Here is a 17,859-nt window from a genome sequence, read left to right on the forward strand (position 1 = left end):
TAGGTATTCAATGCTCTGCTTGTTAGCTTAGTCTATTACGGCCAGTCTCATAAACAGAAAAAGGAGTATATCTCATCTCGATGAACCCTACAACAGGTGAAAGCCTTAGGAACGCCTGTTGGGATAAAACAGACAGCAAGAGCCATGTTCATAAGGCATGCCTGCCCTGAATGACTCAGTTATTTCCGGTGGTTTGCTGCTCTGGATATGCCAACATTTTTAGCTCAAAGAACTGTTTTTAATAGGAACAATTAGATATTGAAATTACAGCACCTTTACTGTGTGATACAAAACTTTAAAGAGATGAGGACAACATATGAAGGGGCTGATGCTCTCCATGTTATGTAACTTTACATTATGCTGTATTAATTTGCTTTTAATACATATGTATTTTTTGACTACGAATATTTCTAAGCTTCTGATGTGGTTAGTAATGTACACTGCCTCGGAAGGAAGGAAGGAAGGAAGGAAGGAAGGAAGGAAGGAAGGAAGGAAGGAAGGAAGGAAGGAAGGAAGGAGCTAAGACTATAGTGACCAACCATCTTGATTTGCCAGGGACTGAATGGGTTTCCAGGGCACAAGACTTTGGTGCTAAAACAGGGAGAGTCCTGAATCAATAAAGTTAGTCACCCTGTCTTAAAAGCTCGAAGTTCTTTCTTGGATTTCTATCTCATATTACCTTCCAATTTCCCAATTAAATAATTAAAATTATATATTGGCCAGCATTTTATAGATGAGGATGCCTAGACAAACAGTATGGGCAAGATGTCAAAGTCCACCCATAGCCTAATTAATTTTAAAACCTAGATTCCCTTCTATTTGATTTGAATAATGTAACTCATAAAGCCACCCATGTTTATTCCAATAATATATTCTATCGGGGTGGGGATGAGGGGAGGCAATGATAAATGATTTTGTGCAATCACTTATATATCATTAATTCTCTTTCTACCAAGCCTTGTTCCCAAGGCTAGGAGTGGGTAGGAGTTATGAATTGCTTTGTAACTGTTTTGCAATACACAATAACGAGTTTAAACCACTGGCCCATCAGGTAACAAACAACCAAAGGTCCATGCCAGAGGGAGGGACCAAAGCCAGGTTGGTTTCATTGGCATAATATGAATGACTTTAAGAGAGAAAATGTGGATTTGGTGCCCTGCAACTATCCTAAATGGCATCTTTAAGCTAGTTAGGAAAAACTGCCATTTCCTCTAGGCTGGCATTATCCAATATGGTCACCACCAGCAACATGTGGTGACAGAATGCCTGAAATGTGATAATATAAAATACACATAAGACTTCAAAGAAAGTACCAAAAAAATCTCAATAATAATATTATTTTAATTATATGTTAATGCATTTGCCATATTGAATTAAATAAAATATATTATTAAAATTCAATAAATCGATGTTTCTCTCTCTCTCCCTCCTCTCTCTCTCAAAAAAATCAATAAAAGTATTTTTAAATTAACTTAATTTACCTGTGTAAATTAATATGGCTACTAGAAAATTTTAAGTGAGATGTGTGGTTCATCTTATATTTCTTTGCACAATGCTGTTCTATAACCTTAAAATTCACCAACTAGAAAATTATTGTAATGAATACACAAATCCATTAATGTGCAACTGCATAAACCTATGTGACTGCTCTGTCACTGGGGTTACATTTGGTTCTTCAATAAACAAATGGGTTACAATCCTAACAAAATTATCAACAGTTATCAATTATTTACTACCAGCCAGACATGTTCTCAGTATTAACTCATTTTATGTATTAACTCATTTAGTCCTCATGGCCATCCTAAGACCAAGGTGTTATGACAACTCTATTAAGAGGGAAACTAGAGAACAGAACATTTGTATAAGTTGTCAAAGGTCTTTTAGTCCACGGTAGAGCTGGGATTTGAGTCCATGCAGACCAGCTGGGGATTCACAGCCTCTACAGAATCACTGAAAAGAGCTGAGTAACTGGACATACACGAACTTGCTTGCCCAGTGACTAAGGACAGTGAAGGACCAATTCAGAAAGTATCCTCATGAGGCCTCTCTAATGTGACTGGCTCCCTGACTTTAATCTTGCCAAATCAAAATGGGGGTGTGCGGGAGGCAGCCGATCAGTGATTCTCTCTCATCATTGATGTTTCTATCTCTGTTTCCCTCTCCCTTCCTCTCTGAAGTCAATATATATATATATATATATATATATATATATATATATATATATATACTAGAGGCCCAGTGCATGATTTAATCATGCACCTGGTGCACCAGCGGGCTGGCTGTCCGCGGGTGCCCCAGGCCTTCCGAAAGCCTCTGGCGCTGCGGAGGCTTTCGAAAGGCCTTGCGCCGGAGCAGACAGCCGGCCAGGTCCCCCGCTTTGGCCTTTGATCACGGGGGACCTGGCCGGCTGTCCGCGGGTGCCCCAGGCCTTCCAAAAGCCTCCGGCAGCCATGGCACAGACACTGAGCTCGTGGCGCCAGTGGCGCCGCGAGCTCAGCGTCCTGCTGGCCCAATCAGCTACCCCGACCACCCTGAGTCCCGCCCCCTGCGCCTCCTGCTGGCCCAATCGTGGGCGTAGCGGAGTGATGGTAATTTACATATTACCATTTTATTATGTAGGATTTTAAAAAATATGGTAAAGACTAGAAATACCTTAGATTTTGGAATGTAATAGTACTGCATCAGGTAGATAGATAACTAATACTAGGTATTTAGGATCTCTGATTACACTTGAGCAGTAGATAAATATTTTGGATGTGGAGTCTCCATTAAGGCTTTCATCATGTCATGAAGGGGCTTAAAAACTAAATATGATAGTGTTCTTTGGTGGAATCAGTAATTGTGACAGGGACAGGACCCAAAGTGTGTCACAGACTTGGACCCTAGGACAAGGCCCTTCTCTGAAATGAAGCAAATGGCCAGTTCTCCCTGTGCAGAGTCAACTACAGGGTTGGGACATTAATTGAGGTGTCTCAATTCTTCTCCTAAGCTAGAGCAGAGAACTGGCTGAAGGGCAGGTTACTCATAGCCCCAAACAACTGTGCTAGGTTTCCTCAGAGTATTACCAATACAGGGTAGGCAGAAGTAGGTTCACAGTTGTGAGTATGTGACACACCGTGTTTATCCTTGTATTATTATTTATTTATCACTAGAGGCCCGGTGCACAAAATTCATGCAAGAGGAGTGTGTATCCCTCAGCCCAGCCTGCATCCTCTCCAAACTGAGACCCCTTGAGGGTTGTCCCACCAGGATCGGGCCTAAATGGGCAGTCGGACATCCCTCTCACAATCGAGGACTGCTGGCTCCCAACCGCTCACCTGCCTGCCTGCCTGATTGCCCCTAACTGCTTCTGCCTGCCAGCCTAATCAATGCCTAACTGCTCCCTGCCAGCCCAAATGCTCCTAATTGCCCTCTCCTGCCAGCCTGGTCCCCCCCCCCCCCCAACTACCCTCCCCTGCAGGCCTGATCCCCCCCAACTGCCCTCCCCTGCAGGCCTGGGTCCTACCCAAATGTCTTCCCCTGCAGACCTGGTCTCCCCCAACTGCCCTTCCCTGCAGGCCTGGTCCCCCCAACTGCCCTCCTCTGCTGGCCCAGTCACCCCTAACTGCCCTCCTATGCCAGCCTGGTCACCTCTAACTACCCTCCCCTGCTGGCCTGGTCACCCACAACTGCCCTCCCCTGCAGGCCTGGTCCCCCACAACTGCCCTCCCCTGCAGGCCTGGTCCCTCCCAACTGCCCTCCCTTACAGGCCTGGTCACCCCTAACTGCCCTCCCTTGCTGGCCTGATCACCCACAACTGCCCTCCCTTGCAGGCCATCTTGTGGCGGCCACCTTGTGTCCACATAGGGTCAGCCATCTTTGACCACATGGGGGCGGCCATCTTGTGTGTTGGAGTGATGGTCAATTTGCATATTACCCTTTTATTAGATAGGATTAGATAGGATTGCATTATTTTCTATACATACAACTGTAAACCTACTTTACCCCCACCCTATGCATTTCAGGCAGAGGAAAAAAATTGGTGTTTCATCAGTACCCTATAAAATTCTTCCTCTTGCTCTAATAAATCCTTTTCTAAGACAAACCATGATGATACCATTGATCAGGATGGTCTCATGGGGGCCATTTGTTTTTGCCACCTTATTCAGCTGAAACTTTTTGGATGAGCGATTATACTGGCTTTTTGAAAAAAAGAACAGAGAACAACTATTTCTGCCTATTGAACTGGTTCTGCAAGTCACAAACCTCTGTACACAAAACGAGGGTCAGCAGCTGTTTCTGTGTCTTCTTTGCAACATTGATTCACACGTCAAAGTACAAGAAGGCACATTTTAAAAATATGCTTAAACACAGGATGGGTATGCAGTGAGATGACCCAAAGGCCTGCACTCATGTTCAATCCTTTTGTTTGGAGGATGTAATAGTCTAACATTAGCATCAGTATTAGAACGACATTTTATCTCATAGACTCTGCATCCTCTAAATGTAAAACAGAAAAAAAATTACATCCATTCTCCCATTTGATTCCAGAAATCATTGTCTGCTTCCCAAGAGCCCAATGAAACTTACGCTTTAAGGACAACCAGAAAGCTGTATCCGATGCAGCTGATCCCCACCAGAAAATAGGAGAGCGGCAACCTGAAATTCATCCATCCAATCGTTCGTTGATTGTCGTAATAGCCATAAAAGAGGACGGAATATTGCGCCAAGCCCTAAAAGCCAACAACAAAGCCAGTTAGCAGATGCCATGAAGAGAAACTCAAAGGGAAAAAAAAGATAGATTTTTAAAAGGAATGACAAAATGACATTAATTTTCAAACTTGGGAGATGGCTTTGACATGAGCCCTATTGTTTTGCTTCAGAGAGTGAACGTTTCAGCTGCCACACTGATTGGCAGTTACTTGGTTTACTTGAAATTCAGGGACTTCTAAATAGACCCAATTTTTAATCAAATACAGGTTTGTTCAGCTGTAGAGCCATTACCACGAAATGCCCATTGATTAGTACATCAAAACAAAAAGAGACTCATAGATAGATGACAGATTGACAGCTGTCAGAAGGGAGGGGCATTGCAGGGCTGGGTGATAAAGATGAAGAAATTTAAGCAACAACAACAACACCAACACCTCATGGACACAGATAACAGCATGCTGATTACCAGAGGGAAGGGGATGGGGGGAGTTAGAAGAAGGTAAAGGGGGATAAATGGTGATGGAAAGAGACTTGACTTGGGGTGGTGAACACACAATGCAATATACAGATGATGTATTATAGAAGTGTACACCTGAAACCTATATAAGTTTATTAACCAACGTCACCCCAATAAATTCAATAAAAACAGTTTATGGTGTCATCAGATTTATAATTTTAAGAACTTGCTTGATATTTGGGGGAGGGTGTGAAACATGCTTCCTCAAATTGTGATGGCAGGTACCCACTTCCAGTCACCTGAGCCACAGTTAGACTATTTCTCCTAAAACCCAGAGCAGTGTCTTAGCTCGGGCGAGGAAAAGGTGAGGTGACATTGGAAGTGATCTGCACAACCTTCTATTCATCAAGACTATTACATCCCATTACCTCCCATAACCAACATGTTTATTTGTGTAATTGCCAGTACATGCTCTCTCCCAAAAATTACCCAGTGGGGTTAGAACCACCATTTCCCAAAGTCACCCGAGGGGGACATACACAGAACATGGGCATATTCTGATGCTGCTTCCTTATAGTCCTTCCATCTTTCTTTCCTCTTATTCACTGTGTTTTTTCACTCTCTGTATGGAAGCATTGTTTCCGTGTTACTATATATCCACTTCTTGAGCTTCTCTCTGAGTTTATCTCTCGGGCAATAACTTAAAATGACTGTACTATATAAAGTGAGGAGACAGTAACTTGTCAATGTGGGGCTTCCTCTTGAGGTCAAGTGAGTCACCCTTGAATACTAAAAAATTAAATTGGGCCCTAGCTGGTTTGGCTCAATGGATAGAGTGTCAACCCGCGGACTGAAGGGTCCCAGGTTCAATTCTGGCCAAGGGCACATGCCTGGGTTGCGGGCTCGGTCCCCAGTAGGGGGCGTGCAGGAGGCAGCCAATCAATGATTCTCTTATCATTGATGTTTCTATCTCTCTCTCCCTCTTCCTTCTTCTCTAAAATCAATAAAATATATTTTTAAAAAAAGAAAGTGTAAACAGTAATTAGAAAAAAAATTATTTAAAAAAATTAAATTGGTTGACTTTAACATCAATTGTACCAAGCCAGGGACTTGAAGCCCATTATTGAAGAAAGAAGAAGAGGAAATGGGAGGGGGAGGTGGAAGAGAAGGAGGAAAAAGAGGAAATGTCCTCGATGCTAATTTCCAAGGGAAGAATTAAGAGAAGTAATTTAGAAAATTGCTTTAAAAAAAGATTATGCCTAGTTCAAATCAGAAATCTAAAATAAAAAAAAAAACAAAAAATAAAAAACTATTGCTCCCAAAATCTGCAGCAAATTTATTTTGTAATACTCTGTGAGAATTAGCAGGGGGAAAAATTTCCAGGAAAATCTCAGAAGAGCTCCTGGGCTTAAGTAGAATCAGGATGGGACGGGAGGGGTATGCTCAAAACCAAAGTGGTTCCCTGCACCGTATCTGCCTGTATCTGCATTTTTCAGCTCAAGAAAAGATTACTCCAAACCCCAAGGAAAATGTGAGGCTAAACAACTGGTAGAAACCTCAAGTAGAGAAAGCAAGTGAGCTAATCTCGTGTCTAAGAAAGGAAAGGATACCAAATAGACCTGAACTGGCCAACTGCCCAAGACCCAGAAATGTCAGGAAAATAATCATTGGGAAGACTTCCCTGCATTTGGTTCCATGCCATCTTTAATATATATATCCTATATAATAAAAGGCTAACATGCAAATCTACTGAATGGCGGAAAGATCGGCCGCTATGATGTACACTGACCACCAGGGGGCAGACACTCAATGCAGGAGCTGCCCTCTGGTGGTCAATGTGCTCCCACAGGGGGAGCACCACTCAGTCAGAAGCCCTGAGTCAGGCTCATGGCTGGCGAGTGCAGCGGCTCTGCAGCAGTGCTAAGGATGTCTGACTGCCGGCTTGGGAGTGGGCCTAAGCCATCAGTCAGACATCCCCAGAGGGATCCCAGACTGCGAGAGGGTGCAGGACGGGCTGAGGGATCCCCTGAGTGCATTAATTTCGTGCACCAGGCCTCTAGTATATGTGTATGTGTGTGTGTGTGTGTGTGTGTGTGTAATGTTTTTATTGATTTCAGTGAAAGGAAGAGATAGAAACATCAATAATGAGAGAGAATCATCAATCAGCTGCCTCCTGCACTCCTCCTCCCCCACTGGGGATCAAGCCTGCAACCTGGGCATGTGCCCTGACCAGGAATTGAACCATGACCTCCTGTTTCATGAGTCAACGTCAACCAATGAGCCACACCGGCTGGGCCATGACATCTTCTTTCATATTCATCTAGGTAAGGCCTCTGCTTCCTCTCAGCTATTTTAAATCCAGTGCCCTGTCCAGAACCTTCAAACTGGCACTCTTGTCCCCAGGGAACAATAACAGACCCTGGTAAGTATTGGCACTTGGCCCCTTGTGTAGTTTAAAGATATCCTGAGCTGTTTCATTTTTTCCATAACTATAAGGCATTCATTTTATAATCATTTCCTGCAACTGACTCTTACCTCATTTCCATGCTACAGTCCTGACACTTGGTGATAATGGTTGCAGTAATAACATCAATCAATACGTTTTGTTGAGCACTTTGCATGTGCTGTAAACCTGACTTCATCTCACAGAATCCTCACAAGAACCCAATGAAGTTGCTACTGTCAGGGGAAATAGTTTTCCTCAACTTTTGATGTGTTCTTCCATGTGCAGAAACTCAGGAATGTAATGCTCCCATCCTCTCTCCATTGCCTCATGCTAGCCCCAGGGAGGAGAAACCATCTGAGAGCAGGGCATGGATGAGCAAGTGGGCATGATGTGGGCCACTGCTCCTCCTCCTCCTCCTGCGAGAGCACAGGCTGTGCTCTGCCCCGGGAGAGGGAGGCCTGTCCTGGCCTAGGGCTGCTGGGTAGAAATGCCTGGCTGGGACGCCCACTTGCCCATAAAAAGATACCACGTTCTTTAATATCTGCTTTAACAAGAATAAAGATGGCATGTTGACCTCCACCTTTAGCTTATTTCTGGTTAGCACACAACCTGGTTGGACAGGGAGGAGTATTATTTATAACAACACACACACACACACACACACACACACACACACACCTCCCTGCCCAACTCAGTAACTTGTCCAAGTTCCCATAGCTAGTAAGTGACAGACTGTGAACTTGAACTGGGTCTGTCCAATACAAATCCCATATACTTAGCCACTGTGCTATCCTCCTTCTCCTGTGCTTTCTTTGCCTACCAGGCCTTGTATCATGCCAGTGCCATACATTCCAGTTAAACAAAAATACAAGGAAACCCTACCAACTCAGCGGGAACTTTTGACCGATATCCCTGGATTGGTCCCTGGTGGTGCCAGGATCTGTTGGAAAAGACCCCCATGCTCCTTTTGAAAAGATTTCAGAGGACCTCATGTCTTTGTTCATAAACATTACAACCTGACATCTTTTTCTAATTCATAACGACACCTCCAAAATAACATGAAAGGAGAAAGGAGCTATCCAACAAGCATCTGGTGAACTTGTTAGGTTAGCACAATAGCCACTGGGGCAGCTGGCCCGTCTGGTGTATGCGCCATCAACATATGTTCAGTGACTGGCACTTCATAAATGTTAGATCACATCCCAAGTTGCAAGGGCCCTGCTTTTTTTGGAATCCTGATTATTTGACAAAGGCTCCTTCAGTTTGCCTGTTACTTCATATGCAGTCAAGTATAAATGAAAGAGGTAATATTGATGAGCATAATTTTTAAAAGCTTTATCCAATCCATCTTGAGGGGTGGCTTTAACCAGGAGTTGAAAGGCTGAAGAGAGAACACCCCTGCCTTTCCACCCAGCCGGCCCACCACACTCCTCGCATTTTTCTCCTTTCCTTAAAACTACAAGAGCAGACATCTGGAAGTGACTAAAATAGCAGTGACTCCTAGCCCAGCCAAGGTTTGACTCGGTTTCCATGTCAGCATGCATGGCTTTCCGTGTGGGAGCTCTCTCCCACCCCAAAATCTGTGACAGAGAAACCACAGTCGGAGCCAAGTTTCAAATGAGCACAGAGAAGTCCTGTCCAACTCTGGGCTCCATGCATCTGCATCATCTATTAAGACTCTAATTTCTGTTTCAATGCTGCAGCTGGTCTAGTCTATAGCCGCTGACACCCTTTGATAAAAAAGAGAATGCTTTGATGATGTAGTTGCTAGGAAACAACTCACATAATTATTTATCTAAGTAACTTTTATTTGCCAAATGCTATACATAGGTGAAGTAGAGGCTGGATTATAGAGGCCCTCAAAAGAGTTCTGCACACAAAATATTTTCTTCATAAGTACTTAGCACCTGAAATTATATTAGAACTCCATCCCTGTGGTGTTTCTCAGGACTACAAATAGAGTGAAAGAAACATTCCACCCCCAGGATGGTAAATGAGTTTCAGTATCCTTAGCAATTCTGTTTAAGTTTTAGCTATTATCAGACCATTATTTTGAAGAAGCAAAAATCATGAAGTCAAAACTGTTAAGAAAGGAAGATGTCACTTCCATGTGTGCCAAGACATGAGAGAGTACCACACAAGTTGGGGTATAGTTCTGTTTCTCTGAGTTGTTAACAATTAATTTATACCTTAGTGTTAAAAGTTTCAAGCATGGATGAGAAAGAGCTGATGTCACAATATCTGATAGAGCAGGGCACGGGAGAGAAGCAAGAAGTGAAAGGCTAACAACACCCCAAACAAAGCTTAACTAACTTCACAAGAACAGCAGCCAACCTGGCACTTGGGGGCTACATGCTGATATCTAGCCCAGGGCCACCCTCCTTCTCTCCAATCAGACTCAGCAAGCTTCCACCTAATGCTCTGCTCACCTCTGAGCTTACTTTCCTTTTGCTACAACCCAGATCCAGAGTTATGAAACAAATGCCATGTGGCTCTTTGTGAGGGAGCATGTTGATTACAAAGAGAAAGCTAGACAGAGCCTTAGCAGATGTAGTTTTCTGTAGAAGGAATAAACCTCAACAATATTACAGACAGTGAATTCTGGGCTCTCAAAAAGCTGTGAAGTAGACAGTTTCTTCCGGTGCCCAGCTATGTGTTGATGCCCTCAAACCTCTTCCTCCTTCCCAGACAGGTGGCATTGCTGCTGTCTCCTTTCCCCTGCTGGCTTGTGGATGCCTTGCTCTCACAATCAGGGCTCCCTCTCCCTGCCTCTCCTCATACAAACCATTTTTGCATGGGAAATAGAGTTCATTTACTGGATCCTCTCAGGACTCCATTAAACTTCAACACTGAATCCTTCTTCCATGTGCCTTCATGTTCTTTGATATATATATGCCTGTTAGTTTGGGACTGTCACATTGGATGGCACATCCAATTAGACCATAAGGTCCCTGTGGGCAGGGATTATATGTTAGTTATCTTTTCATTCCCAGCATCTGACATTCAACTTATGCTTGCGGAATGACTGAATGAAAAAAAGAAACGGCTTCTGGTGGTCATTAGCAATCCTCAGTTAGATTAAGTTCCTTTAAATTTTCAACTAAACCACTCTTTTCTAATTTTCTGCTCTCTACTACCCATTTTAATAAAACAGAGTAAATCATTCAAGACAGTAGCATGACTGACAATAACAATTTCATGTTGGAATATAATAAATCAAAACACCAAAAAAATGTCTGAGGAACACTAAAGCTGGCAAAACGCTTTAATTTTTTCCACTGTCTAAATGCCTAAAACTCTTACAAAATGAGACATCTCAGGGCTATAAAATGAGCTGCTATGTATGATTTCTTCCCACATAGGAAAACTGGTCTTCTTTTATTTCACAAGGTAGACATTGAAAGCATTATATCATGAGTGTCTGTTGTTCTTTGATTTCTGGATTTGTAAATCTACCCACTAGTTCTTTGAAGTCATGCAAAATGAAGCATTGTGAATTCATATATGAAAAGTGATAGGTGTGGTCATCGGGACACAGCTCAGACTGGGAATTACCTTAGTGTTATCTATTTAAGAATGAGTTTTTGAAAAAAGAAAAATATTTTAGAAGTAGATAAAATATTGAGACTACTTAGAAAAAATGAATTCAGAAATTTTCAATCCCATATAAGTAGCCCACATTTTATTTCAAATATTTAAGATTAGCAAACATAATTTCAAGTACAGTTTATAAGCAAATAATGTCTATTGGAGGTATATTATGCTAGAACTTAGGATAAAGTTTTTACTAAATTGCTTTCAAATGTTTATAAATTTAAATAATCTATTTATTACAGTACATGTACTGGACTCATGATTTTGGTGTTATTTGTATTATGCAATATAATTTAATAGTTTACAAGGTTCTAATTTAACTAAATGGCTCAGCCTTTAATCTATTAGGTGGACAGCCAGTATTTAGATATCAGCAAATTCCTACCAGGTAAATTGAGCTCTTCCAAACAATCTTAGTCTCTCACTTGGTCATAATGATAGATTATCCTTTGGTCTCACATTCATCTTTTCTTCATCCAATCTGTTGAGTTTTTCAAAATCCAAGTCTGAAAATGCCACTATCCATCCACCACCCACTTAAATTATTTTTAATTGCTCGAGGGGAAAAAAATTATCATGGCCTAGATTGTAGACAGCCTCACATGGTTTAATAATCTTCTATCTCTCCACTGCCATCTGCCCCTGACTACAGACCCAAAGGAATCAGTTCTCCAAGTTTAAGAGAGCAGAAGGATACCAAGAAAGCTAAAATAAGACCCAGCAATCTCTCCCATCACATTCTAGACATGTCATACAGAAGTCCAGGAGCAGCAGGTTAAGAAAGCTATGAAACAAGAGAAAGAACCTAGGACCTAGAACAGAAAATAAAATACCTCTACTTTTCATCAAACCTCATGAGCCTTTGAACCTTAGGGACCTGCACTGGACACTGAGGAAGTAAAGCAAATACAGGAGCCAAGATGGACAGCCCTTTGATCCTGCCAATCCCAGTCCATGTGCTTGAGCAGGGCCCCCCTCTGCTCAGTGAAGTCTTCAAAAGAGTCTTACTATAGGTACAGACTAGAGGATCCTCACCCCTCCCGATCTATGATCTCCAGGCCAGGGACGAGTATATCTCAGAGTGCACTTGGGAATCTACAAGCCCATATTTGTCCCCAAGAGGCCTAGCAGTCTGGCTTGGGGTCATTCTTTTGCCCTCACCAATGGATAATTTATTTATTTATTTATTTATTTATTTATTTATTTCAATGGATAATTTATGATCCAGGGGTTTAGTCTCCACTGAGCCAGCACTTGGCTAGGTTGAAACAATGGCTGTGGCAAGGAGGTTATGTTAGTGTGTTTGAAGCTTGTTGAAACTAAATACCACCAACAACAGCAAAAGTTCACACACACACACACACACACACACACACACACACACACACACACACCAGGATGTCTCCAGCCAATGACTGAGCATGGTGAGGAATACTAGAGCCAGGTTATTCTTCAGTGACGTGGGAGTCCTCCAATGGTCATTTCTTGCTAGGAAACTAACCATTAGCCCAGCCAAGACATTTTTCAGAATGGCGCTACAGTCTGAGACTCTTCCTACCCAGTCTTCCTTCCCTCTCTCCTTCCCCAGTTGTCAGACCTGCTTTGCCATCTGAAGACTCTCCCCCCCACCCCAACCCCATTAGGCTCATTTTCCCCTTCCTCACCTATAGTCATCCCCCTGCCCTGTTTCTCCTGCCACTAATATTGTTTTTGGCGTCTCTTTCTCAGAAAACCTGAAATGATTTATCCCTTCAAAGGACCCCCTGAAAATAAAGATGCATTTGAACGGCTGCAATGTTCCTAAAGGCAAAGATGTGTTATTCCATGTATGAATCATAAAAATATCTCTCCTAAATGTGGTCAGTACAATAAGAGAAGAAAGAGCTTAAGACAACTGAGATATGTCTGAGAGGAGATGCTCTCACTTTGAAGATCATTACTTAAAAGAGCTGTTGACGGTGGTAAAAGAAGGAACTAAACTGCTATTTGTTAACATTCAGAAAGTCTGTGACAGTCTCCCTGGAGGACAGACCTAAGGAGGAGATGTGGCAAAAGTGGGCAGGGCAGAGGAATAGGCTTTGAATTTGACATTAAAGTCAGCCACATTTTCGCTTGAATATCAGTGTCTCCTCTAATTGTAAGTGCTGTCTTTGGCAAACTAACTTCGCTGAGTCTTAATCCCCTCAACTATACAATGATTATTGAGCTTCATCTTGAAGGGTTGTTATAAAATGTAAGGTCTGGGTCTGATTAAAACATAATGAGTGTTATTTTTCCCTCCTGCACAACAGAGCTTCCCCCACCCCCTGCATCTATGAAGAGCAGCAGAGCAGGGAAGGAAAAGGTGATGTACCATTTATTCATATGCAATGTACAAGATGCCCTCAAGCTGGAAAGCTAAGTGCATTCACCTTTATCACAGCTCCAATCTTTACCCATATGATCTCACAGTCTGATGTCAGCTCAAGCTTTTCCAAATTCCGCCTCAGTTCCTCACTCTCTCTCCAAACCTAAACTATACAGTCTCTTCCTCTTTATCATTCCTGTATCATCCTTGTGTCTCCAAGGATCTTGCCAACACATGCATCTTCTTCTTACCGACTTAAACTCCTTCTCCTAATTCTACAGCTTCAAATAAAGCCATTTCTGCTCATTTGATTCATAGCATACCAATTAGATAATCTCCCTATTTCTTATTACTTTAATAAAATGTATTTCCCCCTGATTAGTAAGATCAATCACTAGGTACCCAATGAAAGGATTAAAAATATGGTGCTTTGAGAAGCCATCAGACTGACTGATTTAGCATACTAGTATATCAAATGGTACTTGTCTACTATCAATTAAAGGGAATTTGGATGAGTTGTGATACCTGCTTATAAGTCACAGATCTCTGAGCTTTCAAGAAGTTATTCTGTCTGGGAAGAGAGTTTAAGGGGAAGTTTCCGGCTTCCAGCATGAAGTTCAACAGAGAAGCAGCTCCCTACAACCTGCCCCACCTCCATCCTAAAGGTTTTTCTGACCCTTCCCATTTTATAGCTTCCTCTGCCACAAGAGATCATGCCTGCATCTATTAACCATGTTCAATAAATATTTTCTGCTTCTTGTTTTCCTGCATCTCTATGGCATTGTTTAGCTAAGCTGGCACATTAATCTTTTAAGATGCAACAAACCAATCCTTGGCCCAATTAGACTGTTCAGGCACCAGTCATCTCTTTCCCGGGCCTGAGACATGTCTTTCCCCCGGCATCTCTGGAAGTGCAGAATTCTGAGTTTTCAGGGATCGCAAGGACATTTGGTCAAAGGTTTCCTCCATGGTGTCATAATAGATGGGATCCTGGGCTGTCCACTTACATCATCTCATAATACAGAGCAGGCTCCTTTATGAGGTAATTGTTCTGATGATCAAGTAGAGAACTCAGGCAAGAGTAAATATCGAACCTGTCATTTTGTTTGAGAAGCTAATTTGGGAATTGCATGCTCACTATAAAAGGTGAAAATGGGACCCAACTGCTTCACCTCCTTTTCCCTTTGTGAGGAAGATAGAGCACTGAATGAAGTCAGTCTGTGTTCCAGGAACACGCAGTGAGGAGGCTGTTGGAAATCACTGCAGGAAAATTAGTGACAGGAACAGGCACAGAAAGAGCACTAGATTAGGAGCCACTCATTATCCATAAGATCCTGAATGTGCTTCCGTGACTCAGTTTCCCTGACTTTATTATGTGAGACATAGGATAGAAGATCTCTAAGGACACTTCTGTCTCTAGAAAGCTCTTATTTTGTGATACATGTCAAACGATTGAATGGTTACAGAGTGTAGAAATTTTAAGAAAGTCTGTAAGTGAATAATATCAGCTTTATTTTTCTTGACCTTTTGACATTCTTTCATTACCTCAGAATCATTTCCAGGAAGGCTTGGAGTTATACAGGAAAATGAATATCATCAAAGCCACCTTCCTCTTCACCTTTTCCAACTGACTAATATCTCTCAAATATCACATGGACATTTCCCCCAAGACTTTCAATTTCAGTTTTTTGATAAATGTGTATGTGCTTAAACTTCAGAAATATGTTTAAAAATTAAAAAGACTTTTGTTCATATTTTTAGTTCTTCCTTTCTCTGATATGACAAAACATCTGAAAATGTCAATGATATTACTAGTTCCAATTTTTATTAACTGAACTTGAAGTTTATTAACTTGCTAGTTAGAGGATGAGAAAAAGAAATCAAAATTATTTCAGGGGGACATAGTAATAATCTTTTTGAAATTTAAGTAAGGGACAGGGTTGGGGAGAAAGAGGAATGGAGGAAGTAAGAAGTAATCCTACATAATAAAAGGGTAATATGCAAATTAACCATCAATCCGCTACGCCCACGATTGGGCCAGCGGGAGGCGCGGGGGGCGGGACTCGGGGTGGCCGGGGTGGCAGATTGGGCCAGCGGGAGGTGCGATCGGCCGCCGCGCCACTGAGCGGGGACCGAATGGGGCCAGCAGGACGCTGAGCTCGCTTCGCCAGCGGCGGCGCAAGCTCAGTGTCTGCGCCATGGCTGTGCTGCGGCACAGAAGGGGCCTCTAGGGCAGCAAGCCCACATCCCCGCCCCGGCCGGCCATGTGGCGGGAGTGAATGGGCCTGTTGGGCCCGGAGCTCAGCATCCGTGCGGCAGGGGAGGAACCAGAAAAATGGATCTTTCCAGTTCCTGATGCTGACAGCCCTATGGGTGCCAGGGTCCTCCACCTGCAGCCCCCAGTCGCAGCCCATCAGCCCCAGTCGCAGATGCCAGCAGTCCAGATGGGACCAGTGTTGCGCTGCGGTGGGTGGTGGGTGTCAGCGGGCATGCTACAGACATCAAATCACTGCCACTGAGGCCACCCCCCCACACACACTCACAAGTAGTATCGTCCAAGTGGGTGACTCCTAAGGCAAGGCTCCCATGGCAGCTGATGCTCACCATGCCAAGTGAGGAAGCCAGACCTGAAAGCCCAAGCCCCTGAGTACCCGAGCTGCAGGGCGTTGTGGGCCGGGGCCCTGAGGAGGCCCCAGGACAAGCATCTTCCCAGAGGCTGTGCAGAAGGAGGGGAGGAACCTCTGGCTAGAGGCCGGGGTGAGGGATGATGGCATCTGTGCAGGCCAAGACAGGGCTGAGGGACACACACCCACCCCCTCCACACTCCCGTGCATGAATTTCGTGCACCAGGCCTCTAGTAGGGAACATAAAAGTGAAGAAATAAAAGCTAACTTAGAGGCCATCTACTCTATGAAACCCAAACCTTTCCAAGCAAAATATTAACTGCTTCCTCAGGGCTCCCCACTATCTTTTTCTTCATTTTTCTAACTTAGTACATAACATATTGTATACTGGTTGCCTGTGTATTTTTCGTAAGTTGTCATGAGTACCCGGAGATCAAGAGAATCATGTCCCATTCATCTTTGTAAAAGCAGTATATATTATATTCCATAAATAAACACTGAATTGAAACAAAAATGCCAACTGACAGGGGTGATTTTAGATTTCAAATGCTACAGAGTGAGGGCTTTATTCTATATTATGCCTGTTTATTCACAGACTAGGAACTTTCGTAAGGTTTACATTTTCTGGTACTGCTCACATACATTAATTTCTCTGGTTCTTATCTCAAGGCTCTAAAATGCCTGCCCCCCTCCCTGTTACTCAGATTGCCAGTCAACAGGATTCATTAAATCCTCCATTGGTTGAGAATACAAGGGGGTCAAAGAAGATGCAGCACATGAGTAGTCTCTTTAGGAAGCTCACAATTTAGGAGCTTAAGGATCAAATTCAAAACATCTATGAAATTTTAACACTACGAACGTGAAGGCTCCTTCCTTTTCGCTCCTTACTTCATTCCCCGGTCTACACAAAAATTTATTCTCATTTGCTATTTTTCAAAGATTCCTTGAATCAGTTCCCCAATCTCCACCTTGCTATTTTTCTGTCCTCTACACTTTCAAACATCTCCAATCTGGTCACCATTTTAAGAAGGACATGTGTCACACACTTGAATCACACTCCAAAATGATTTTTCAATGGGCAGGGATGAGTCTCTGCCATAGCAATAAACCCCATGCAGGAGACCTCAAAGAGGAATACTCATTTTAGCACTACAGTGGAGTAATCCTCATTTGGGTATTATTTAGTAGTTAGAATTTAGTATTGCTTGGTATTTAATATTTAGTTTTATTTGGTATTGACTATTCAGTAATGCTAAATAGACTTGTTTAGGAAGTGAAGAGGTTAATATATAATGTAAAAGCTCTAATTTCCTAAGAACTCAAAAAGCACTTTTGCAAACTCTTCCTTTGTTGTTCTCCAAAGCCAGAGATAAGAACATTGCTTGCAGTCTTTGAACTCTGAGCTCACCTTCATTCAGTAATCTATGTTTCCATTTAATCATATTATCATCTTCCCAAACCCTATTTACTTTTCCTTCCTTCCTTCCTTCCTTCCTTCCTTCCTTCCTTCCTTCCTTCCTTCCTTCCTTCCTTCCTCCCTCCCTCTCTCTCTCTCTCTCTCTCTCTCTCTCTCTCTCTCTCTCTCTCTTTCTCTCTCTCTCTCTCTCTTTAAACAGGGGGAATGTTTAAGACTTTCACCCAGCACCCCCAGAGGAGGCCATAGGGTTTCAGAACAATGAGAACTGCATCTACCAACACA

At 42.8% G+C, this 17,859-nt stretch overlaps 1 protein-coding gene across 1 annotated transcript in view; it reads right to left on the bottom strand.

Moving 5' to 3' along the window:
• TMC1 (transmembrane channel like 1) overlaps positions 1 to 17,859 on the bottom strand; it is a 308,867-nt gene that overhangs the window by 33,905 nt on the left and 257,103 nt on the right. The window contains exon 13 of the mRNA XM_079791452.1: positions 4,570 to 4,712. Coding sequence (XP_079647578.1) covers positions 4,570 to 4,712 — 143 coding nt within the window. The remainder of the gene's footprint in view (positions 1 to 4,569; positions 4,713 to 17,859) is intronic.

The sequence above is a fragment of the Cnephaeus nilssonii genome, assembly GCF_951640355.1.
Source record: "Cnephaeus nilssonii genome assembly, chromosome: 14".
Taxonomy (NCBI): domain Eukaryota; kingdom Metazoa; phylum Chordata; class Mammalia; order Chiroptera; family Vespertilionidae; genus Cnephaeus; species Cnephaeus nilssonii.